At 45.3% G+C, this 26,348-nt stretch overlaps 1 protein-coding gene across 2 annotated transcripts in view; it reads right to left on the reverse strand.

Annotated features, from left to right (window-relative positions):
- Window positions 1-24,060, reverse strand: part of LOC140388943 (glycerol-3-phosphate dehydrogenase [NAD(+)], cytoplasmic-like) — a 33,859-nt gene extending 9,799 nt beyond the window's left edge. The window contains exons 1-3 of one of the 2 annotated variants that reach the window (XM_072473180.1): window positions 23,834-23,993; window positions 11,108-11,285; window positions 118-258 (exon numbers count right to left, since the gene is read on the reverse strand). In XM_072473180.1, coding sequence (XP_072329281.1) covers window positions 118-258; window positions 11,108-11,285; window positions 23,834-23,877 — 363 coding nt within the window. In that variant the 5' untranslated portion in view covers window positions 23,878-23,993. Of the gene's footprint in view, window positions 1-117; window positions 259-11,107; window positions 11,286-23,833 lie in introns of both variants that reach the window. The other variant, XM_072473181.1, reaches the window with a different exon arrangement.
- Window positions 24,061-26,348: the final 2,288 nt, after the last annotated feature.

Here is a 26,348-nt window from a genome sequence, read left to right on the forward strand (position 1 = left end):
AATTCTTTTGTTTTAATTTTTCCAATTTAATGTAACCAATCCCTGCACATGTGGTAGAATAAATATCCCAAACCTGGAACCTCAGTCTTTTGCATCAATTGAACTCTCAATCCTTACCTTTATCAGTGAAATTCCAATTGCATTATCCTTCACATTATTTTTCATTTTATCACAAAGTGGTCCAATAAACTGATGGGGTAAAACAAAGACAAGTATATCTGCTCCATCTGATGCTTCAACAATGTCTGGCACAGCAATCTGTAAAATAGGAAATCATTTGCAAACTGAATACCATAAATGATTCAACTAGTTGAAGTTATTCATGTTGTTGGACTGTGCCCAAATCAATTTGAAAAGTATAGGTAAGTAAACCATCAATCAAGCTAACCCAATATGGTGAAAGACATACTGCGTGCATTCTGGGATGCAGTAAGAGTTAGTTAAAAGGGAGTCTAATTAAACACAGTATCAGCCCCTGGCAAAATTCAAGAATACCAACATAATTTCACAAGATCTTGGAAGAGCACAGCTATCAGAAAGTCTGTCTCCTTAATACAACGTATCTCTGCAAAGCAAAGACAGACCAAAAAAAACACTAACCTTTACAGCACAAGGCATTCTTTCACACATCATGTTTGTGCCAGCTGTTTTCTGGAGCAATCCAAAATTAATCCCACTGGTGCGCTCTCCCTTGATCTCTGAATTTTTATCTGCTCCAAATATTCATCCAGTTTTTCTAAAATGTCTCAACCACACCCTTCAGCAAAACATTTCATGTTCCAAGCCCCTACATTTCTTCTAACCATTCTCCTCTTTTCTTAGTGCTAATTTTAAATTGGTAATCTTTTGTCACTAATCCCTCAACCATGGGAAATAATAATTTCCTATTCACTGTCAAACCCAGCTTTTTAAAGAAATTCTACTAAATCTTTTCATAGCTTTCTTTCAACTCGTGGAATTAGGCACAGTGGAATTAGACTACATGTCATTTTGGGCAGGATTCATGAGGTGATTCCTGGATGCGATCCAGATCGCAATTCACCCACAGTCATTTTTTGGAGGAGCTTGGGGAGATTCTCACTGAAATATCCCACACTGAGAATTTTTTCTGGATTGGGGAAAGATGCCGGCAAGACAGGCTCGTCTGGGGGGCGGCACAGTGGTTAGCACTGCTGCCTCATGGCCCCAAGAACCCAGGTTTGATCCCGGCCCCGGGTCACTGTCCGTGAGGACTTTGCACATTCTCCCTGTGTCTGCGTGGGTCTCACCCCCACAACCCAAAGATGTGCATGATAGTTGGATTGGCAATGTTAAATTGCCCCTTAATGGGAAAAAAACTGACTAAATTTACTCTAAATTTATTTTTTAAAAAGACCTTCTCATCTGAGATTGGGGTGATCTTTTTAAAGGATGCCCAGATTGTAGTGATATTCAGATATCACAACAGATATCAGACTCGATGGGCCGAATGGCCTCCTTCTGCATTGTAAATACTATGAGATATCAATATGCATGATCAATGTATGATGTGATTCAGAAAAGTGAACAAGACATAGAATAGCTAGAGTGAGAGAAGTTAGAACTAGTTTGTTATAATGGTGTATAGTTATATAGTTATCTGTATTGTACTTTAATTCTTTATTGTTAGTTTAGTATTGAGTAAAATGACTCACATTTATTATTTTATTATTCATTAATTAGTTCATCTTTCAACAAGAAGACTATTGGTCATTTTATCATCCTGGTCGATTCAAGAGTAATATATATATTTTGGATAAGTCATTATTTAAAACATAACATGGTACCAGTGAGTTATAAATCTTTTAAGAAAGACTAACAAAGATTTAGGAAAGAAAAGAAGAAAGAAAAAAGGAACAAATGGATTCAACTATTCGACTATAGCAATCATCGCAACTTTGACGCAAACGACCTATCAATGGACCAAGTTCAAGCACCAAGGCATCTAAAGACCACTGATAATGTAAATTTAAATTGGAAGTTGTTCAAGCAGCAATTTCAACTTTACCTAGAAGCTAGTGATTTAAGTGCAGCACCAGAAGTTAGAACATAAGAACTAGGAGCAGGAGTAGGCCATCTGGCCCCCTCGAGCCTGCTCCGTCATTCAATGAGATCATGGCTGATCTTTTGTGGACTCAGCTCCACTTTCCGGCCCGAACACCATAACCCTTAATCCCTTTATTCTTCAAAAAACGATCTATCTTTATCTTAAAAACATTTAATGAAGGAGCCTCTACTGCTTCACTGGGCAAGGAATTCCATAGATTCACAACCCATTGGGTGAAGAAGTTCCTCCTAAACTCAATTCTAAATCTACTTCCCCTTATTTTGAGGCTATGCCCCCTAGTTGTGCTTTCACCCACCAGTGGAAACAACCTGCCCGCATCTATCCCATTTATTCCCTTCATAATTTTATATGTTTCTATAAGATCCCCCCTCATCCTTCTAAATTCCAACGAGTACAGTCCCAGTCTACTCAACCTCTCATATAGAACCTCTCAATAGAAGGATTGCGTTATTTCTATCCCTTGCAGGACAGCAAGGAATCAAAATATTCAACTCATTTCATTTTAGTGCTGATGAAGATAAAACCAAATTTGATCAAGTGATAGCGAAGTTTGATAAACATTGTAAAATGTTGACAAATGAGACTTTAGAATGACTGAAATTTCATCGGAGAATTCAAAAAACTGGTGAACCTGTGAATAATTTTATCACAGATCTCAAGCTCTTAGCTAAAACCTGTAACTATGAAAATCAGCATGATTCACTTGTCAGAGACCAAATAGTATATGGTATACTTGATGATATCAGAGGAGCGTTAATTCGTCAAAATGATTTAACTCTACAAATCGCGATTGACAAATGTATTTCGGCAGAACAGAACAGAAGCCAGTATCTAGCATTTTATCCAAAAGAAAAAAGCACAAATCTCTACCTTGAGGCAGAGAAAATTAAAATGGTGTCGCAAGCAAAGCCGAAATCTGTAAGGAACGGAAGCTATCCTCTGCAAGCATTTTCGAGCTCTGCACATGCGCACTATGCACCAAAATGCGAGACGTTCAAGACGTCTGCGCATGCGTGTACGTCACAATTACGTCATGACGACCACGTAATTACGTGTCACAGATGGGTAACGCCCACTTAAAGAGGAATTGTCCAGCTTTTGGCAAACGATGTTTAAAATGTCAATTACTCAACCATTGTGCTTCACAGTGTCAATCAACTGCTACATACATTCCTCCTACACACAAAGTATCACAAAGTACGAGCTGTGGACAAAACAGAAGAAATCAACACTCAAGAAGATTTCACGGAAGATGACGATATGTTCTCATTAGAAAATACTTTCTTCATTGGTTCGTCCATCAAGCATGATCTACAAGCAAGCAAGGATCATCTTAAAACAGTGAAGTTACCTCATCGAGAAGATGAGAAAATTCTTCAAGCAACGGAAGAACAAAAAGTCAACATTGTAAGCAACGAATGGATGACTACTGTGTATGTTAACACAATTTCAATCACTTTTAATTGGATACTGGCGCCTCGTGAATCTTTTGAATTCCAAGGACCTGTCCAAGATCAAGAGTCATTATGAAATGATTCCTCCAGAATGCTCATTGCGTGATTACAATGGCAACCCCATTTTTTCACATGGATCCTGCTACCTAAGTGTCACAAACAGAGACATTCAACAACAAATAAGGTTTGAGATTGTCAATGGTACTCGTTCATTATTACTTGGAGCACAAGCATGCAAAGATTTGCAACTCATACAGAGAATCTTCATGAATACCTGTCAATCAAGTGCACTCAATTATGATGTTCAGCAACTCTTACAGCAATACCCAAATGTTTTTCAAGGTATGGGCACATTACCTTTTCAGTATAAAATCCAACTGAAACAGGATGCCAAATCGGTGATCTATCCACCTTGACGTGTTCCTGCTCCACTTAAAGATTGACTGAAAGCTAAATTGTCAAGACTTCAAACTCAAGGAATAATCTCTAAGGTTACTCAACCTGCAGCCTGAGTAAGCTCCCTAGTCTGTGTCAAGAAACCTCCAGGCGAAATAAGAATCTGTATGGACACAAAAGATCTCAATAAAAGTATCAAGAGAGAGCATTATCCAATACCAAAGAAAGAAGATATCACTGCTGAGATGGCAAATGCTAAAATATTTACCAAGCTTGATGCGTCTCAAGGATTTTGGCAGATGTAGTTAGAAGACTCCAGCAAACTTCTTTGTACTTTTAATACACCTTTTGGAAGGTACTGTTTCAAAAGATTGTCTTTTGGTATAATATCTGCTTCTGAAATTTTTCACAGAACAATGGAACAGATGACCGAGAACATAGAAGGAGTTTGTGTTTATGGTGACGACATATCAAGCGTCTTCAGGAGGTTTTTCAAAAAATTGACAACTATGGTTTAAAGTTAAACAAGGCCAAGTGTACGTTTGCAGCCTCATCTTTAACATTCCTAGGTGACAACATAACAGCTGAAGGCATTAAACCAGATCAAGACAAAGTGTAAGCTATCAAGGCAATGCAAATTCCCAAAGATAAGAAGGCTGTCTTACGCTTTCTTGGATTTGTCAACTTTCTAGGAAAGTTCATTTCAAATCTATCTGCGAGAACAACTGCTCTACGTCAATTGATCAGAAAGAACACAGAATTCATCTGGACTGACAAACATACTGCAGAATGGACTGCTTTGAAACAACAATTGATATAAGCTCCATGCTTATCATTTGTTGACCCTACAAAACCAACCAAAGTTTCAATTAATACAAGTAAAAAATGGCATTGGTGCTGTTTTACTGCAACAAGACCGTTTTGATAATTGGGTTCCTATTGCCTATGCGTCAAGATCGATGACTGACACGGAGTATAGGTAAGCACTAATCGAAAAAGAGTGTCTAGGGTTAGTCAAAGGGATTTCCAAATTCTACGACGACATATATGGTCTACCCAAATTCACAGCGGAAACTGACCATCGTCCACTAGTACACATCATAGAACAAAACTTAAATGACATGTCTCCCAGACTTCAATGTTTAATGATGAAATTGAGAAGATACGATTTCACACTGAAGTATACACCAGGCAAAGCATTAGTAATTGCTGATACTTTATCTAGGTCAGTCAACACTGACACTCTCCAAGAACAATCCATCAATGATGTTGATTCACATTTGCAGCTATTCAAAGAATACTTACCTGTATCAGATGTCACATTTCAGCAAATTTGCATTGAAACACAAAGATACCATGTTGATGAAAGTTATGAAACATCTTCAAGAAGGATGGCCTAAAGGCAATTGTCCGCAATATCAATCCATTCAGTCAGAGCTGACTATTGTAGATGGTGTACTGCTGAGACAAGATCGCATTATAATTCCACAAAGCATGCGTTCTGAAATGTTGTCGAGATTACATGAGGGTCATCTATGCATTGAGAAATGTAGAAGACATGCCAGGCAGTCTATCTATTGGCCTGGTATCAACAATGATATTGCGAACATGATATTGATATGTTCAACATGTCAATCCCATCAAAGTCAGCAATGCAAAGAACCACTGCAACCACATGATATAGTGATCTTTTTCACTTTTTTGGAAAAGACATTCTTGTAGTCATTGACTATTTTTCCAATTTTCCTGAGTTAGTGAAGCTGAACGACATCACATCCAACAATGTCATAAAGGCATGCAAGGAGATATTTGCCAGACATGGTATTCCCAGTATCGCAATGTCTGACAATGGTCCTTGTTTTTCAAGTCATGAATGGCATGATTTCTCATTGAAATACAATTTTCAACATGTTACTTCAAGCCCACACTTTCCGCAATCAAATAGAAAAGCAAAAAAAGGTGTTTGTATCATGAAACAGCTACTTAGCAAATCTAGAGAATCTGATTCTGATTTTTACTTAGCTTTACTCAATTACAGAACATCTCCTCTATCAACTGGCTTATCTCCATCTCAAATGTTGTACAACAGTGTTGAGGACAACATTACCTCAATTACATTTTCCTGATCAAGAACAACAAAATCTTTTTAAAAGAATGCAACAACAGAAAATGAGTCAGAAAAGATATTTTGATCAACATTCGAAAGAACTGTCTACTCTATCTGATGATGATATAGTTAAGATTCAGACTTCCTGAATGAGGTTGGTCTGACAAAGCTCACATAATTAGGCAATTCTTACCATGATCTTATCTGATCAGAACTTCTGATGGAACCGTTCTAAGAAGAAATAGAAGAGATCTACTTCAAGTGAAAGATACTGTCAACGTTTTTCCAGATCTTGATTTGAACCAGACTGTTTCCAAACAACTTGAAAAAAGGATGCAATCCAATGTACTGATTCACAACAAACTGGAGAATTCTTCATCACCTTTGAAGTTGAGAAGACCGGCAGGAGAAGAAAACCCAATCGAATTTGTGAACTTTTTTACTAAACTAGTGATTACAGTATACTGTTTACACTATGTTTCTTATGTAAATTTTCTTTTCAAATATTTCAAAGAAAATGTTAAAAAAGTAATATTCAGATATCAATATACATGATCAATGTATGTAAATGTAGTAGTCATTTCAACACTAGATGGCTCACAGTCAGATACTATAAGAACTGGTTTCCCGCCTTTTCTAAGTCAGATGGTGATGCAGATGATGATGTGATTCAGAACAGTGAACAAGCAAGACATAGAATAGCTAGAGTGAGAGAAGTTAGAAACTAGTTTGTTAATAATAATAATCGCTTATTGTCACAAGTAGGCTTCAATGAAGTTACTGTGAAAAGCCCCTAGTCGCCACGTTCCAGCGCCTGTTCGAGGAGGCCGGTACGGGAATTGAACCCGTGTTGCTGGTCTTGTTCTCCATTACAAGCCAGCTGTTTAGCCCACTGTGCGACCTCCCACAGGCATGGCCAACACCCCCAAAGCTCGACCCTAAAGTGGCAACCTTCTCTCCCCCCGCCCCTCCCAATCACTAAATGTTCATGTCACCCCCCCCCCCCCCCCCCCCCACATGCGCAAGGGTTTACCTGGCCCCACCCCCATCTGTCCTTGTCACATCAGGTTGGCACTTCCAGGGTGTCATGGGCAGTGCCAGGGAACTGCCCTGCCCTGTCCCCGACCACCACGGAGCTCCAATGGTCACCGAACCCCCCCCCCCCCCCCCCCCCCCGGGTGTGGCCATCACTTCCGTTTTTTGTGTTTGGAAACCAGTATTGATTTGCACCGGCATCATGGTGGGGTCGGTGAATTCAGGAGCCAGGAGACTCAGGCCTCGATCGGGCTGTACATATTTAAGTGAGTTTCAAAACTCATTCAAATATGCTGGTCTGCCCAGTGAGGGCATCGGGTGCCACTGATTGCAAGCATTGTGATCCATTCACCACACGGTGCAAAATTGGTGAATAGCGGGATCGGTGTTGTGCGCAATGCAGCTGTAAAATCTCGCCCAGCATCGCATTACCTCCTCATAACTATAGGTTTGCATGCTGGTATCATCCTGAAGAATCTACACAGCACACGCTCAGTGATTGCTTAAAAATAAATTTAGAATACCCAATTCGTTTTTTTCTAATTAAGGGGCAATTTAGCGTGGCCAATTCACCTATCCTGCACATATTTTTGGGTTAGGGGGGTGAGACTCACACAGACATGGGGAGAATGTGCAAACTCCACATGGACAGTGACCCAGAGCCAGGATCGAACCCAGGTCCTCGCCGCCGTGAGGCAGCAGGGCTAACCCACTGCGCCACCGTGCTGCCCGATGCTCAGTGATTTTAATGTACTTATTTTAAAGTTCAGTGCCCAAAGCCCTAACTGTGACACTTGAAACCTAGTGCATATAGGTTTTAAATTAAAGGGGTGATTCTAACTGCTCCCTAAACTATATTGGGTATAAATTTATCATGCCGTCCTAACTCATTCATTCTATGTTTCTGGTTTATAAACCCTCAATGTTATTGACTTACTTTCTGGCTTTATCTACCAACATTCATACTTATTTGGGGATGATGTACTTGAACTGTGGTTCTCTCTGTCAACCATACCCTCCAGTGTTGTTCCATTAAGTATACAAAGCCATTTCTTGCCAGTCACTTGAATATAACACCTTATATGTTATGTAACGGCCAGAAAAAAAAGTGTATAAGATGTCACAGAGATTTTTAATGAGTTATTGTGATCCTGCAATGCACTGCCTGAAAGGATGGTGGAAGCAGATTTCTTAGAAACTTGCAACGGGAATTAGGTAAATAGAATCATAGGAAAGAGAAAATGCTGGAAAATCACAGCAAGTCTGGCAGCATCTTTAGGGAGAGAAAAGAGCTAATGTTTCGAGTCCGATGACTCTTTGTCAAAGTTGTTTTCTCTCCCTACAGATGCTGCCAGACCTGCTGAGATTTTGCAGCATTTTCTCTTTCGTTTCAGATTCCAGCATCCACAGTAATTTGCTTTTATTTAAATAGAATCATAGAATCCCTATAGTGCAAAAGGAGGCCATGCAGCCCATCGGGCCTGCACAGACCCCTCTAATAAGCACTCTGCCTATTTACAAGTGTCCACCTTGCCCTATCCCCATAATCCCATAACCAAACTTGCACATCCATAGATATTAAGAGGCAATTTGGCGTGGTCAATCCATCTAACCCTCACATCTTGGACTGTGGGAGGAAACCGGAGCAGCCGGAGGAAACCCAGGCAGTCATGGGAAGAATGTACAAACTGCACACAGGCAGTCACCCGAGGCTGGAATTGAACTCGGGTCCCTGGCGCTGTGAGGCAGCAGTACTGACCGCTGTGCCGCCCACTTAAAGGGAAAACAAAATTGCTGGACTATGGGGGGGGAGTGCAGGAATGGGAGACTAATGGGTCTGAGGATATCCCCACAGGGCCAGGAGAAGAGGCCCCTGGTGGGGACATCCTCGCACAGGCCTCGAGACTTCAGCCAGGTGGCAATGGGCCCTTAAGTAGCCCATATTTGGTCACTTAAGGGCCTCAATTTCTGCCAGGCCAGGGATGGGCAGGTAATAATAATAATCTTTATTGTCACAAGTAGGCTTACATTAACACTGCAATGAAGGTACCGTGAAAAGCCCCTGGTTGCCACATTCCGGCACCTGTTCGGGTACACGGAGAATTCAGAATGTCCAAATGACCTAACACCATGTCTTTAGGATGTGGGATGAAACCGGAGTACCCAGAGGAAACCCACGCAGACACGGGGTGAACGTGTAGACTCCACACAGGCAGTGACCCAAGCCAGGAATCATACCTGGGACCCTGGCGCTGTGAAGCAACAGTGCTAACCAGTGTGCTAGTAGGTTGCGGGAACCACACAATTTTACCTGCAAACCGCTGGCAGGGAATTGTGAAATTCTACCCTGTGAGTCCATACACTCATTTCCTACATTTATTTTTCAAAATCTTTCATTCTGTTAACCTATACCTTCCTGAAGTATTTTAAAGTTGTCACTATTTTATGCCGCCAGTAAATTTTCAGGTTCTGTTCTATTTAATCCCATGGTGAACTTTAATAAATTTGCATCAGGTCAGCAGGGTTAAAATCACTCATATGTTACATTTAGGATCCCATTATTTAAAATTGAACATTCATAGAGCTTCATACAAAAAATTTAAGGTTTGCATAACAGATCAGATGGGCAGCACGGTGGCACAATGGTTTGCACTGCTATCTCACAGCTCCAGGGCCCGGGTTCAATTCTGGCCTCGGGTGACTGTCTGTGTGGAGTTCTCCCCATGTCTGCATGGGTTTTCTCCGGGTGCTCCAGTTTCCTCCCACAATCCAATGATGTGCAGGTTAGGTGTTATTGGCCATTGTCATGTGAGAGTAGCTTAAAGAAATGGGTGTTAAAAGGACAGCTTAAGGATTACTTAGTGTTGTATTCTTTGGGGGTTGTAAGTGAATTAATAGTTGCTAAGATGTTCACTGTAGGTTTGAAAAAGGTTAACTTGAGTTCATAGACTAAACATTGTTTTGCTTTAAAAAATACTTTTCCATTTCTGCTGTACCACACCTGTAGATTGGGTCATGTGCTCCCCATACCACAATCTATTAAAAGTTGTGGGTCAGGTGAACTCCATGATACACTTTGGCGTTCTCTAAACCCTGGCCCATAACACCATGCTAAATTGCCCCTTAGTATCCAAAAATATTTGGTAGGGTTACGGGAATAGGGTGGAGGCGTGGGCTTAAGAGTGCTCTTTCCAAGGGCTGGTGCAGACTCGATGGGCCGAATGGCCTCATTCTGCGTTGTCTATGATCGAGAATCTCAAAATCTAACGTACAAAGTCCAAGGTTGCATTCTGTTTCTGTTCAAAATAACCTTACCTGCTAAAAGGAAGTGGGAGATTTTGTAAGACAGCCTATGTTGAAATGTAAGTAGACTTTGGTAAACTGTTATCTGGGGCAAAGTTCAGAAACTCCCATTTATGAGTCTGTGTAACTCTGGCATGTGAGCAACTGATTACAACACATTTCCCTTCCACCATTTTCTTAGCTTCTTATTCATAAACAACAATTTCACAGTATGTATGAGCATAACATCTTTTTAAAAAAGCAACTTTGAAATTTCAATCACACATAACTTAACACTACCGTGTAAATTTTCCCAGCATGAAATCAGAGCTTATTCTGTGAATTAGAAATTGGCAGTCATTTGGCACCTCTTGAAATGGTAATGTCTTGCTCATGTGTGTACTATGCAGCACGAGTTGTCTTTTGAATACGAAAGTTATATGCCTGATTTTCATTATGACCTTAATGTCTATCGCAACCACCACCAAAATAACAATACTTATATTGTGATTTAATTACATGTTGCATCCTAAGATTTTTTTAAAAAGCTATTTCATGTAAACACATCCATCTTGAAGTTCAATGTTTGAGCAAGATCCATTTTGTTAAGAAGTTATCATGAAGGATTTAAAAGATTATACATTGGGAGCATATCAGCTTATCAGAGCGCCACAATACCATGCAGACTACGAAATGGCAAGTAAAATGTTACAATTTTTGTCCAATGTTTCTTGAACTTTGACTTACCACATTTTCTGGAAGCTTATGACCTGGCAAGTACTTAACATTTTCATGGTCTGTGTTTATTATATCTGTGAGTTTTCTACCATTTATGATTTCTTCATAAACCCACATTTTCACTTTAGGGTCAAAATGGGTTGACTTTGCTGTATTTTTGCCAATAATCATGGCAATAGCAGAACCCCTGAAAGAGATAGACAGAGGTCAGTCGTAAATTGTGACAATCATGCCAAAAAAAAATCTTCCCTACCAATACAAACTAAACCTCCACAATCATCCCTGCATCACTGGGTCTGGGCGGGACTCTCTGTACAGCGACGTCGGAATCGCAAATCACGATCAGGCAGAGAATCAGGCGTCAGCCAAAAATAGAGGTTGCCGCCAGGCGTCCAACGGAACGCCATGCTCCAGTGCCTCGATTGCAGCGTGAATGCATTCCACGCCTTGCGCCAGCGTGCAAATTGTACAGTAACGGTCATTAGCATATCATTAACGGGCCCGACCCGGTATTCTCCGGCCTCCCACGATGCTCCACCATCACCAGGCAGGAGTGACAGTGGCGTGGTTCACTCGTGGTATTTAAAAACGGGAACCAGTCAGTGTGGCTGCTGAGGGTGAGAGAGGAGATAATTCAACTTTCCAAATGTGCAACCGTGTTGTCAGTTGTGCCACTGGCTGGGGAGGGGGAGGGGCAGGGGAGGGAGGGAGGCCTCTGCCACGGCCACAGGGAGTAGTGGGGGTGACCAGGAGATGGGCCGTTTTTTCAGGGTCCCCCCACAAAGTTCAGGGTGTCTCGGCATGAGCTGCCATAGCTGCGGCCTGCAAGGCAGCCACCTGGCTGCGCACTCCACTGACTGCCCACTGTGACCTGTAAATGTGCACGGGGCCACCAGCCATAGGTGCCCCAGCCCCTCCCGCCAGGAACCCCAGCCACCCCACCAACGAGATGTGCGTGGACCAGAACAGCCAGTGGCCCACCAAGAGCTGGCACGTCAGTACACCAATCCAAGGCGCTGCCCCACTGCAGGGAAAGTGGGGGTGGGGTGGGGTGCAGAGCATACCCTGAACAGCCACATGCACCGTGGCCCTTGCCACCCTCCTTGGCACACGGCCCCCTCAGTGGCACCACCAGCTAGCCCACCCTGCAGGAACACCAGGTGGCACCAAGCCTCGCCTGCCTTCTGTGCCTCTGCTCCCAACCATCCTGCCCCGGATAGGTGGGCATAGCGGACCAACGGCACGCGACAGCTATGGTGCCCACCCGTGCGTGGTCCCTGCTCACATGCATGCCACCAGACATGGCACTGTCAGTGGCACAAGGCCCCACCCCCACAACGAGGCAGCACCTTGCTTGAGACATATCACGCGCCCACGGTAGACCCCACAGCTGGGCCAGGGACGGGGTGGCGAGTGGTGAGCGGTAACACACCCGTAGGCTCTACCACACGATGCTCCCACATCTCTGGCCCAGGCCCCTACCACTTCCAAGGGTGGCGACTGGGGGTACCCCTGGCTGCCCTCGGGACCCTAGCCCATGCCGTCCTCCAACACCCGCACCCCATATCACCCCCCCCCCCCATACATGCTCGGGACACCAGGTTCAAATCTCGCCAGTGCAATTAAAACCGCAATAAAAATCTGGAATTAAAAGTCGAATGATGACCATGAAAGCTTTGCCAATTGTCGTAAAAGCCCATCTGGTTGACTAATGCCTAGCCAGCGGCGCCAATGTCCCATGAAGGAATAAAAAATAAATTTGTGACAGTGCTATGTACAATAACTGTGCCTTAGCACCTAACGTTATAATGTGCTGCACCTATGCCAACTTAACTCGTGTCTAACTTTCTAACCATACGTGTCCGAATGCTCTTTCTAGGTGGTCCCCCAGTTGGTACATCACAAGTGGGGGAAACCTGCTGTGTAATCCACCATGTGACCTGGGTCCCCTCTGGACTGACCGGGCCCGTGTCTCAGGTGACGTGGTGCCATCCGTTCTGCCTGCTGCCCATTGGATACGCCTGGGGCAGAGGGGGGAGGGGGGGGGGGGGCTGGAGGGGAGATTCAGAGGTGCTACGACTTTCCGGCAGGGGCCCCATCACCTCATCCTCCCTCGGGGTGCCCGATGACCCCCAGATTACTCCTTGGGATGGGGGGAGTGGCTGGAACGAGCTCCAGGGGACTCCGCTGTTACCCCGCACTGCCAGTCCTGGAGGTCCACTTTCGTCTCGACCTGGGTCTCCGTGCATGCAGCATAGGGACTATGCCATGTCCTGTGCCACATTCTTGTGGGACTGTGCCATGTCACTCGGGGACCATCCCATCACCCTCAGGGACCGTGCCACGTCCTTCTGGGAATGGCTCAGGTCAGCTAGCGGCAGGCCAATGCTCTACGCCCGCAGCCATGACCCGTTGTGCCTGGGCCACGCTCTGGAGCACCATAGCAATGTCCATGTGGCCGTGGTACATGGCTGCCTGTGACATGGCCGCCCTGTACTGCGCCTCAGCCACTGTTCGCACACTTTGCCTCAGACCTTGGACATTCTGACACATGGCCGAAACCTTTGCATCCAAGGCCTCCACCTGAACACCACCCGTGTGGCGTTGGCCTGGGTAGCACACATGGTAGGCACCGCCTCCTGCAGGCAGTTGGACTCCTCCAACTGCAGGCGCTGGATGGTTGCGAACACCACCTCATGTAGTCCCCGGCTCTGCGCCTGCATTTTCAACATCGATGGGATCGCCCTTTCCAGAAGCGCTAGACCTGTCTGGACAGTAGCCAGTCCCTGGGGTCGAGCCACGCTCCGACCATCTGCCCTCTTGGGGGTTTCCATCTCTACCTGATGTGCGTGCCCTGTGTGGTGCGCACCAGATGGTGCTCCAGGAGCCTCTTCACTAAAATGCCTAACAGAGGAGGGTGTCTCTGGGATGGTGAACAGTGTTGGTGACAGCAGTGATGAGAAGTCGGTATCATCCCTGGACGTGTGCTCTTGGGCATTGCGGGGTTGTGGCAGGGGCATGGGACCACGGACAGTTCCACCTTGTCACCAGGTGAACCGCCGGTTGCAGCTGGCGGTGGGGGAACACCAGCCGGCTCCTCATCGTCTGGTGGTGACTCTGCAAGACACAAGACAAACACATTGTTAGATCATGGGTTGGGGGGTGGTGTGGGAGGGGTGACTCATGTGCCATAGGAACATCACAACGCATTGGGCGCTCAGTTGGTTGTCCCATGCTGACCACCGCCTCGGTGACTGCTGTTCTCACACCCTGCCAACCAGGGACAAACGCCGTCTGCTCCGCGATGATCTTTTCTCCCTCTTGTGGTTGAGGGCCGCCTTCTCCTGTGGGGACGGATAATGCACAGTGTGAGACACTCGGACGTGGACAGTGCAGGGGTTCCGCAGCTGATGGCCTGTGTGTGCAGGGCACCCGGCCATGGTGGGCACTATGCGTGTTGGCCTGTGATGCAGGGTGGGGTGCGAGGGGGCTGCCAGCAAGGGAGGGGGGGGATGAGGGGTGTGGGTGTGTTGGAGCGTGGTGGGGTGTCAGGGGCACAGAGGTGGTGAATCATTGACTCGTCATGTCTGGCCAGGGGATTGCCCATCCTCACCCAGCACTGCCTCCCATTCCGCCTGGTGGGGGCCGCATGGTGGGGCGGGGTGGGGGACAAGGATGGTGCCAGGGGCATGGAGTCGATCACTCACCCGGACTGCCCCAGTTGTGCAGCTTTTCCGGGCACTGCTGCCCAGTCTTTACGGTGGGGCCCAAGCGCTTGCGGCCTCTGCCACAGGCCCAGCTGACTTTGGTGGGTGGCAGCTGCCTTCCCACACCGGGCAGCAGGGTGTCCCACCTCTCCTCCAAAGCATCCAGTAATATCTCCAGCTCTGCATCTGCGAATCGTGGGGCCGATCTCCGGGGTGGCATCTTCTTGGCTGGGATGAATGTGGGGAGAGGAGTGCTTATATGCAGCTCCAGTTTGTCAGGCTGTCCAGTGCCAATCCCGACCACAGCAAATCTGAACCCGGTGTCTGTTGGAGTCGCACTAGTTCCACATGGCACGTGTGCTGGCCCATTACCATGTCCTGGATTGCTCTGGGACCATGGAATACCTGCCATTTAGTCCCGGTGTTGGAGAATCCAGCCCCTGATATTTTAGTTTAGTGGGTAATGAGATCATGTTTATAAAAGTGAGGCACCAATTAATTCACAAATGCACGGGAGAGGGGGAGGCATGGAAAAAGGATGTGCTATCTTCCCAACCGGAATTGGGTTAGAAGGCTTTGGAACCATGCTAAAAAGATTTCAAGGTAACTTGATTGAAAAGCAGGATTTGAGGTTCTGAAATGGAGTCTGTGCAAAAGTGCAGCAACCGACACCCATAATTCTCCAACCATCCTCTGTGGCAACATCAGGGAAGCTTTATTTTGTTGCAGACCAAAGTAACATGTAGAAGTTTCATTGAAATCTGTAGTAACCATATCCCCTGACACTCTCTTCTCCCCAATGCCCCAACGCCACCCCCCAACTAAGGACCCAGAACCAGCCAGTATTACATCTTCCTTGGAAGCACAAACTCCAATTCTGGGAGCAGTTAAAAAGAGATTCAACAGCACTCTAGCTTTTAGATCCAGGAGTGGGATGTGGTCTGATATCTTCCAGAATTTTCAGGATCATAGGAACATAGGGACAGAATGAGGCCATTTAGCCTCTCGAGTTTGTTCCATGGAGATCATAGTTGATCTCCATCTCAACTCTATTTTCAAATGATCTGGCCTCAATAGCTTTTTGCAATTTCAGATTTCTGCAAATAGAAATGGCAAATATCTAGATAAAGAAACAGGGTTAATGTGTGGAATTTAACAGAGCTCGCTGGAGCAGGCATGATGGCAGGGGGTTGGGGAGATGAGGCATTGTGTGCAATTCCCAATGGCGGGAAAAGTGTCCCGCATTTAGTAGGGGGAGGGAAGGGCCCGATGCAGATCAGGTTCATTAATGAGCTACTTGGGAGCAATCATCCTTGAGCCCACCGGGATTTATTGGTGAATCAGGGATTTAGTGTAGTTCGCATGGGTCTCCCATGCCTCTCAAAAGCCACCCAGCAAAACCTATTGGGTTTGCCTGCAGCCTTATGGGTTCGCATGGGTCTCCCATGCCTCTCAAAAGCCACCCAGCAAAACCTATTGGGTTTGCCTGCAGCCTTATGGGTGGGGTCGTCACTCATTCACAGGCACCCAGTCCCCGAACAAGGCACCTTGATTACACACTGGTTTTAGGATTTACATAGATTACAAAATACATCTTAATCAGCAATGGTCTCATTAACACAAGTCCCTTTTAAGCACACAAAATGACTATGGGTAAATACACTCTCCTCTCTGAACCCAAGTGAATGTTTGTGGATACTTCCTCAGAATCCCCCCCGATGATTGTCACATGAGAGTTCCCAAACCCCACTCCCAAAAATACGCTTTAAAATCTTCTTTCAAGTGGGCGGCACATTAGCGCAGTGCCTAGCACTGCTGCCTCACGGCACCGAGGACCCGGGTTCGAACCCAGTCCTGGATCACTGTCTGTGTGAAGTTTGCACATTCTCCCCGTGTCTGCGTGGGTCTCACCCCCACAACGCAAAGAGGTACAGGGTAGGTGAATTGGCCACGCTAAAATCCCTTTAATTGGAAAAAACATGAATTGGGTACTCTAAATTTATTCCAAATTTTTTTTTTAAATCTCTCGTAATGTGTGCACGTTTTCCACCTGTCTGCACGCCTTCCTCCAGGTGCTCCGCTTTCCTCCCACAGCCCAATGATTTACAGGTTAGGTGGATTGGTCATGCTAAATTGCCACTTAGCCTCCAAAACTATATAGGTTAGATGGGTTACAGGGACAGGGCGGGGAAGTGGGTCTAGGTAGATTGCTCCTTCGGAGGGTTGGTGCAGACTCAAATGGCCTCCTTCCGCACTGTATTGATTTTATGATTCTATGAATTATGCTTTCCCTCAGCGGTTTGCATTCCGAAATCCAGACTGGATTTTCCAAATTACACTTTTAAACAAAGCTTCCACTCCACTTTTAACAGCAAATACAGTGCAGGATTTTACACCAACCTCTTTTGGATTTCTTTGTCTTGGCTGCTGTGCAAAGTGCTCCCAATTCTTTAACACTCCATTCCCAGAACATATTAAAATATCAGACTTCTGATTTACCTTTGAAGGCTGCAGTCCCACTTAAAATCTGGTTACTGCAGTGACTCTTTTACTCAGAACACGTCGTTTTCTATTCCTTGAATTCTTCTAAACCATACCTTGGTCTCTGTTCACTTAATTCCAGACTTCTTGGACACTTTTCTACATTTCTTTAGTTTTCTTCACTAGCTGGACTTTAGAGGCTGGATTCTCCGTCCCGCCACGCCACATTTCTATTTCACCCTGCCGGTGGGATGTTCCGTTATGCCGGCCGGTCAATGGGGTTTCCCATTGTGGGGCAGGCTGTTGGGAAACCCTGGGCTGCCGGCAAAACAGAGCAGCCCGCCGGCGGTGACTCCAGCCCTAGATGTCTGGCATCTGCTTTCTTAACCATTACTCCATAGTATGGCTTTTCTTCTCACAATACTGAGAGTGATGTTCCCTCTCTAGCCTTCTAAACCAACTGCTTCTAGCAGACCTGTGAGAGCTGCCTTCTCTCTCACAATCTATTCCCAACTGCCCACAAATTAGCTGAACTAAAACTTAAAAGCCTACCTTACAAGGCCCCAGTTATTTCACTGTCTCTGGGGCAAGATCCTGGAACTCTCTCCTTAACAGCACAGTGGGTGTACCTACACCTCAACGATTGCAGCGCTTCAAGAAGGTAACTTACCACCACCTTCTGAAGGGCAAATAGGAATGGGCAATAAATGCTGGCCTAACCAGCATAGCCCACGCCCCGTAAAGGAATTTTTAAAAACTAAGCAACACCTAAGTATTTGTGCTATTTATTTATTCGTCACATCGTAGTCTTCTCGAAGCAAAATAGAAACACAGTTGGAACTTAACCAACCCCCACACATACAAACACCTTCGTCCAGCATAAATCTAACTATAGGTTTCACCCTTCCAAGCACAGAAATATTAAATTAAACACACTTAAACCTATACCTTATTTCTAATGTTTACCAATACAAATATAAATCCCTTAACACTACCTTTGTTTTCCTAACAATCATGCACGGTCATGTACGAGGTGTGTGTCTGAAGTTCCAAGTACAGGATTAGAGGATATGTTTGTTATCAGAAGGGGAAGGGGGTTATGGAAGTGGTGACAAAGATAGACTATCTTAAACGGATGGGAATATTATTATTTCCTGCTTCAATGCCATTTGCAGCATTCCCTGAAGAGTGATAATTATCCAGATGCTCTTCCCCATCAAATTCTGACTAGATAGGTCGATGCCTAGATTTTTTATCTTGCCAATGTTCTGCTGAGAACAGGTTACAATTATGCGAGGTAAAATGCTACATTTTTCTCAGGCCCTCATAACCAATCGGGTAATGAAAGGGTACATTTAAGATCCCTATTGACCTTTCACTTGCCGTTCATACAGGCATATGCGTCATTGTTGTTAGCCTCTGGCTGCTGTTGAGTAAAGAGTCAAGAGATCTGCTCCTTTTCTCAAACACCTTTGGGCGCGATTTTCCACTCCCACGCCGGTTGGGAGAATTGCCTGGGCCGCCAAAATTTCCGGGGATGCCGGTCTGACGCCCTCCCGCGATTCTCCCAAGCGGCGGGAACGGCCCGGTCGAGTTTTGCGGGCCGGAGAATCGCCGGAGACACCCAAAATGGGGATTCTCCGGCACCCCCGCTATTCTGAGGCCCGGATGGGCCGAGCGGCCAGGCCAAAACGGCGGGTTCCCCCCGGCGCCATCCACACCTGGTCGCTGCAGTCGTGGGCGGTGCATGAACGCTGGGGGGGGGGGCCTGTGGGGGGGGGCCAGGGGGGATCCTGCACCGGGCTTCACCTGGAATGTGGGGTGGCCCACGATCGGTGCCCACCGATCGTCGGGCCGTCCTCTCTGAAGGAGGACATCCTTCCTTCCGCGGCCCCGCAAGATCCGTCCCCCATCTTCTTGCGGGGCGGATTTAGAGAGGATGACAACCACACATGCGCGGATGACGCCTGTTATGCGGCGCCAGCCGCGTCATCTATGCGGCGCTGCTTTTACGCGGGCGACAAGGCCTGGCGCTTGTAGATGACGCGGCCCCGATCCTGGCCCATTGTCAGGGCCTGAATCGGTCGGGACCGGGGCCGTTCCGCGCCGTCGGGAACCTCGACGGCGTTCACGACGGCGCGGCCACTTCGGCGTGGGAGTGGAAAATCCCGCCCCTTTATTTTTCTTTGAACACACTCAGCACCAAACTCTGTCATCACATCACATGCCCCAAAGGCCACCTGTAGCCTCTTTACATATCAGTGCCAATTATTGGATCAATGAGACATCCAATTGGAATGTTTCTTAACCCATTTCTTAACAATTGTAGCACTTCTATGTTGTTTTTCTCAGTGGAGTCATTATTTATGACAACAGATGTTCTGCCTTGTTACTCACAAGCTATTCTTTCTTGAAGAACTCATGTACTTGTGACATTGGTCTAGAGTTTAGCCTGGGGGCTAAGCCCAGGAAGTCCGGGAAAACGGTTACTCCTGTATATCTGCACAACGTAACTACCCGACTAACAGACTTTGGAGGCCTCTCTGACTGGAAGCCTGCATCATAGGGCCGAAGCCTAAAAGAGCAAATGTATTGGGGGAATGAGAGAGATCGTCGGGTTGGGGAGGTGGGGTGAATTGGGAGGGGTCCTAATATCAGTTGGGGCAGGGGGGTGCATCAAGGGTCCTTTTATAGAGGTAGGGTCAGTCTGATGGTTTACTGCATGGATCCTCATCAGCAAAAGCAGTGCAACAAAAGCATTTACTTGATGGATTCAGTCTCCTCATCTCCTTTTCTTGTCAAATTTCCTGAAAGCCAGGAAACCCAGCCACCTATGATTAAGAATAGATTGACGGTTCAAATGAAGGCACACTGCGCTATTAGTATATTTAAATTACCAATATGATCCTTGTAGCTGAGTGGTCTCCCGCCCCTTGTCCTGACTCTATTAAAACGGAAACTGGCAGGTTTGAGGTGGTTCAGCTCCTGTTCCAGATATATTTTTGCATTTTAACAACCTCAATTCTGGGGAGTTAGTATTCAGCTTATTAGCCATCCACTTTTTCTTCAGGGCAACAACAACAGCACAGTGGTTAGCACTGTTGCTTCACAGCACCAGGGTCCCAGGTTCGATTTACAGCTTGGGTCACTGTCTGTGAGGAGTCTGCACGTTCTCCCCGCGTCGGGTGCGCCCGTTTCCTCCCACAGGTCCCGAAAGACGTGCTTGTTAGGTGAATTGGACATTCTGAATTCTCCCTCTGTGTACCCGAACAGGCTCCGGAGTGTGGCGACTGGGGACTTTTCACAGTAACTTCATTGCAGTGTTAATGTAAGCCTACTTGTGGCAATAATAAAGATTATATTTCATATTGTATTTTATGCACCATGTACCTTTCTTTTCTCTGGAAATTGGTCACCACCTCCAAAAATAAAAGGAGGGATATGTAAGAACAGGAGGCAGAAGGAGAAGGATGTTAAGAAATGGGTGGGTATCTGTTGGACTTCTGAACTCCTTTTATTTATCCAACTAGAGAGGAATGTGAGAGCAAAGAGCACAGGGCGGGCTGTAAATATTGTAATAACTTACAGCTAATATTCCATTGGCATGGGGGGTTCTCAACATGTTTTTTCATAGAAACTGGTTGAGAGGTATGGCTTCGTGTTGTGGAAATGATGGAGGTTTAACAATTGCAAGCTCATAAAGAATGTCGGTAACTTCCATTGCAAGCTTGGGAAAGCCAGCAATCCCGTAAAACTGGATGGCCCTATATTATTCATCCTTTCATGTGATCCTGCATTGTACGATCCACCAGTACTGCGGAACCCTCATGCCAGTCACCTGCCACATATTCTGCACAATACAACATTGACATTCCTTGGATGTCTGAATTGACCACAACTTCTTTAACGCTTCATTGAGAAATGCACTCATAATAAACAGCTCCATGCTGAGATATTCAAAACGTATGAGTCAGGACATTGATTGGGGAGGTGATGGTGGTGAGGAAAGGGAGAGATGCTGCGAGTTGAGGATCAGATCTTCAACTTCTGCCTCATACAACTTTCCTCCAACTTCTGTTGTTTGTCAATGACGTACAAAAGAAATCCCACATTTGTCCCTCTTGCATTAGCTGAGATCTCCAGTGTTCACATAATCCTCCAGGTATTCAGAGGCAAGTACAAATGGTGCCAAGGCTCAAAACAAAAATAAAGCATTGAAAAAAATAATTCCCAGTTGCAGTACTTGGTGCATAAACTGTCAACAGTATTCGTGCTCAATAGGTCCTCACTTGCACCAGTTAAAGAATATAATAGAATTGATACCATTTGGCCCATCGAGTCTGTACCGATCCTCTGAAAGAGCACCCCCATTTCCCGTAACCCCACCTAACCTTTCGACGCTATGGCACAATTTTAGCATGGCCAATCCATCTAACCTGAACATCTTTGGATTGTGAGAGGAAACTGGAGCACCTGGAGGAAACGCACACAGACACAGGAAAAACGTGCGGACTCCACACAGACCATCACCCAAGACCCAAAGCTGAATTGATCCTGGGTCTCTGGTGCTGTGAGGCAGCAGTGCCAACCACTTTGCCTCCATGTTGCTTACAATTCTCTATCTAACTTGCCATAATATGAGCAAAACGCCTGGAAATTCAGGACACCAGCACCTCTTCCCGTACCAGTCTCCCCGAACAGGCGCCGGAATGTGGCGACTAGGGGCTTTTCACAGTAACTTCATTTGAAGCCTACTTGTGACAAGCGATTTTCATTTCATTTCATTTCTAAATATATGTAAATAAGCATGAGGTCATGGTGACCAAATAATAATAATCAATCTCAGCAGTTGGGCGGCACGGTGGTGCAGTGGTTAGCATTGCTGCCTATGGTACTGAGGACCCGGGTTCGATCCCTGTTATGGGTCACTGCCCTTGTGGAGTTTGCAAATTCTCCACGTGTCTGCGTGGGTTTCACCCCCACAACCCAAAGATGTGCCGGTTAGGTGGATTGGCCACGCTAAATTGAAAAAAATAATTGAGTACTCTAAAATGGTTTTTAAAAAATAAAATAAATCTCAGCAGTTTTGTTTTGGGCAGAAACAGTATTTAAAAAATAAAAACCTGAATTTGTTTTTTGCATCTTTCATGACCACCGGCCATCCCAAAGTGTTTTCTCAACAGGCAGCACGGTAGCATTGTGGATAGCACAATTGCTTCACAGCTCCAGGGTCCCAGGTTCGATTCCGGCTTGGGTCACTGTCTGTGCGGAGTCTGCACATCCTCCCCGTGTGTGCGCGGGTTTCCTCCGGGTGCTCCGGTTTCCTCCCACAGTCCAAAGATGTGCATGTTAGGTGATTGGCCATGATAAATTGCCCTTAGTGTCCAAAATTGCCCTTCGTATTGGGTGGGGTTACTGGGTTATGGGGATAGGGTGGAGGTGTTGACCTTGGGTAGGGTGCTCTTTCCAAGAGCTGGACTCGATGGGCCGAATGGCCTCCTTCTGCACTGTAAATTCTATGATTCTAGAGTCAATGGCATACTGTTGAAGTGTAGTCATTGTCGTGATGTAGGACACCACCAGAGAACACAGGTCGGGGCACGTGTCGATTATATGCACCAGGGTTTGCACTTTGCCACAGTTGCACAGGGGTGAGCAAACGGTGCCCCCACCCCCTCTGCATAAAATAAAGGTATTCCTCATGGGTTCCTAATGCTATTCACCTTAGATTGGTGTTCTCTGGTTCTCTGCCCTTCTGCCAGATGGAAACAGTTTCCCCTATCTACTGTGTCCAGACAGACCCCTCATCAACTTTGGGATAAAGTTTTTCTAACATACTGAAATAAATAATCTTTCATTACAAAAAAAAATACCCAGATGAGAGAATCGAGGCACAATGTCAGGAAATGGAGGTCATAATTTAATGACTGGATCTTCACTAATGAAGATTAGTCAGCTGCAGTCTGTTACAATTCGTGATCTATTATAATTTTGCTGTTGCCAATTACACACTATTGTTTATTTTCTTGATCTTCGTGAATGAAGCCTATTGAAGTTTCTGGCAGCGCTGGAGGCATTCCAAGCTGCTCTGCATGCCACGATGAGCACTCACCAGGTGGGCAGCATGGTAGCATTGTGAATAGCACAATTGCTTCACAGCTCCAGGGTCCCTGGTTCGATTCCGGCTTGAGTCTGCACATCCTCCCCGTGTGTGCGTGGGTTTCCTCCGGGTGCTCCGGTTTCCCCTCACAGTCCAAAGATGTGCAGGTTAGGTGGATTGGCCATGATAAATTGATTGCCCTTAGTGTCCAAAATTGCCCTTAGTGTTGGGTGGGGTTACTGGGTTATGGGGATAGGGTGGAGGTGTTGACCTTGGGTAGGGTGCTCTTTCCAAAAGCCGGTACAGACACGATGGGCCGAATGGCCTCCTTCTGCACTGTAAATTCTATGAACTTGAGTAAAAGAACCGAACCAAGGATCCTCCCAGTGAGGCGACACAGCACTCGCCATATCCGAAATAAACACATTTAGCCAGCGCCCAACATACCAGTTGCCGGATCCAACGATGGAGACCATCTTGCGACCAGACATGTTGTGGTGTTGTGATATCCAAGAAGTTCGGGATAGTTGAGTTGCGACTTGTGCTTTTTTGGAGTGTTTGCAGCTCTTCCAGGGAGAGGTTCAAGTCAGTGCGGACCTGGTGTAACTTCCTTGCTGCCTTTCCCGGAGCCAGTGATTGGCTTGTCGCTCTGTCGGTCATACAATCATATTTACATTGCACTGCTATTGTTGCCCAGGAGAGGAGACATTTCTCATTCAAACCCAACTTCAGCTCTCAGTATTTCCTCTGATCTGAAACGTTTCTCAACCTTTGGATTTACCACAGCGCGGTTGGATTAAATATGACACGTTGAATTATTTTTTTAATGTGTTTTTCAGCTCAGTGAAGGTGTGAATTCAATCATTGCAGGCTTCATGCATATAGCCAGAACACCCAGCCGATATATTGTCGCCGTTGTTTTGGGACCCACAATGAGAGTGAAATAAAAACAGAAAACGACCATCTGAAAAGCGCAAGTCACTTTAGATTTCCAGTTTTTTGATCTAAAGTTGGACCAAATGGCCTGTTTCATTGCTGTAAATTCTGTGAAACAAAAGCCACCTTCAGACATCTGGAAATTTACCACTACAGATTAAATTATGCCACTCAACTAAAAATCACATTCAGGCAATACTTGGTTTAAAATAACAAAGAATGTTGTGTATCGTGCACAATGTATTGTCATGAGTGAGAATAAAACGTGTGCTTCTGAATAAATTCCCCTTTTCATTTTCCCAACCTCACCTAGCACTGTTCCACGGGTATTAATCACCATCTGGTATATTTAACTTTCCAAAGCCATTTTCTTTTTAAGTAGAAAATTGGAAATCATTGCGTTTTCTGTGTTCACATTTCAGTTCAATTTATGAAGCAACTTCATCTACACAGTCGCAATTTGTATTTGTTATCAGGCAATACATTTGAGGAGGGGAAACAAGGCCAATGGTGTGCACAATAAATGCTAGAATACCTAAGTGTAGATGAATAGAAATCTTTAAGCAAGTGCATGGTAATAGGACAGGTACGGAAGATGGTTAAGAAGGCATACAGATACTTCCCTTCAGCCTTGTAGTTGAGGGGTCTGACACATGCAGGATTAATGTGGGACTGAGTACAGTACTGTCCACACTGTTATGTAAGAGAGCACATAGCCCACACCCAGGATCAGGCTAGTGTTGGACAGAGCTGTGTGCACCAGCTCCAAGCTTATTCAGAAGCACACATTTTATTCTCATTCATGACAATACATTAATAATAATAATAATAATTGTTATTGTCACAAGTAGGCTTACATTAACACTGCAATGAAGTTACTGTGAAAAGTCCCTAGTCGCCAAATTTTCGCGCCTGTTCAGGTACACAGAGGGAGAATTCAGAATGTCCAATTCATCTAACATTGTGCACAATACAAAATATTCTTTACATTAGTTGTAAGAGTCAATATAGACTTACAGTTAGCCTACATATGACTATGGAGACGTCTTCAGACTTATTAAACCTCAACCAACACATTACAGCATGGTGGCAGCTTCTGGAAAAATTCAAAACCTTGCAGGCAATTCAGAGAAAAACTAAAATGCCGAAAGACTGAGAAAAAATTTCAACAAACCATTTTGACCTGAAAAGAAGCTCCAGAAACAGAGGCAGAGAAGAAAAATTGCCAGGATAAAGCGCCAAAGAAAGACTTGGCAGCTGAAGGCAGGAATGTAAAATTCCTTACTAGTGAATCTCCTTTGGATGTCCCGTTTCAAAGCCTCGAGCGCAGGGGTGAACTAAGTCTTTTTAAACTCCAGGCTCTACCAAATCCTGATAAATCGTTAAATAATTCAGAGTCAGAAGTGTAGTTTGAAAACTCCGTCCCTGAACCCCAATCCCTGAATCAGCGCCTGAACAAGTGACATCTGAGCTCGCTCTAAGATGAAAAAATAATTAAATAAATAATCCGGGAGAATCTCAGCTAAAAGAAAACAAAAGCCACGATTCAACAAAATTGTGACTCTAAAGTAAAACACTGAGCAAGAGAACTCTGTAAAGTGTAGACTATCGATCCAGGCATCCATTGTTAGAATATTATTTCAAGCAGAGCACAATCCCTATTATGATGGAGCCGCATTAGTCAGAAAGTGTGCACTCAGAGGAAACTCACGCAGACACAGGGAGAACGTGCAGACTCTGCACAGACAGTAACCCAAGCAGGAATGAACCTGGAATCTTGGAGCTGTGAAGCAATAGTGCTAACCACTGTGCTACCATGCCGTGCAAGTAACCAAGTGTTTAGATGAGGGAAGTGTAGTTGATGTAGTTTACGTGGATTTCAGTAAAAGGCGTTGACAAGGTCATATGTAGGAGGGAATAAACAAACTGAGTCCCTGAGACCGAATCAAATTTCAACAAAAATTGATTTATTCAGCATGCATGAAGGAGAGCTGAGCTTGGAGCTGTAAACTCCAGGCTGCTTCCA

This window comes from Scyliorhinus torazame, chromosome 2, assembly GCF_047496885.1.
Source record: "Scyliorhinus torazame isolate Kashiwa2021f chromosome 2, sScyTor2.1, whole genome shotgun sequence".
NCBI lineage: Eukaryota > Metazoa > Chordata > Chondrichthyes > Carcharhiniformes > Scyliorhinidae > Scyliorhinus > Scyliorhinus torazame.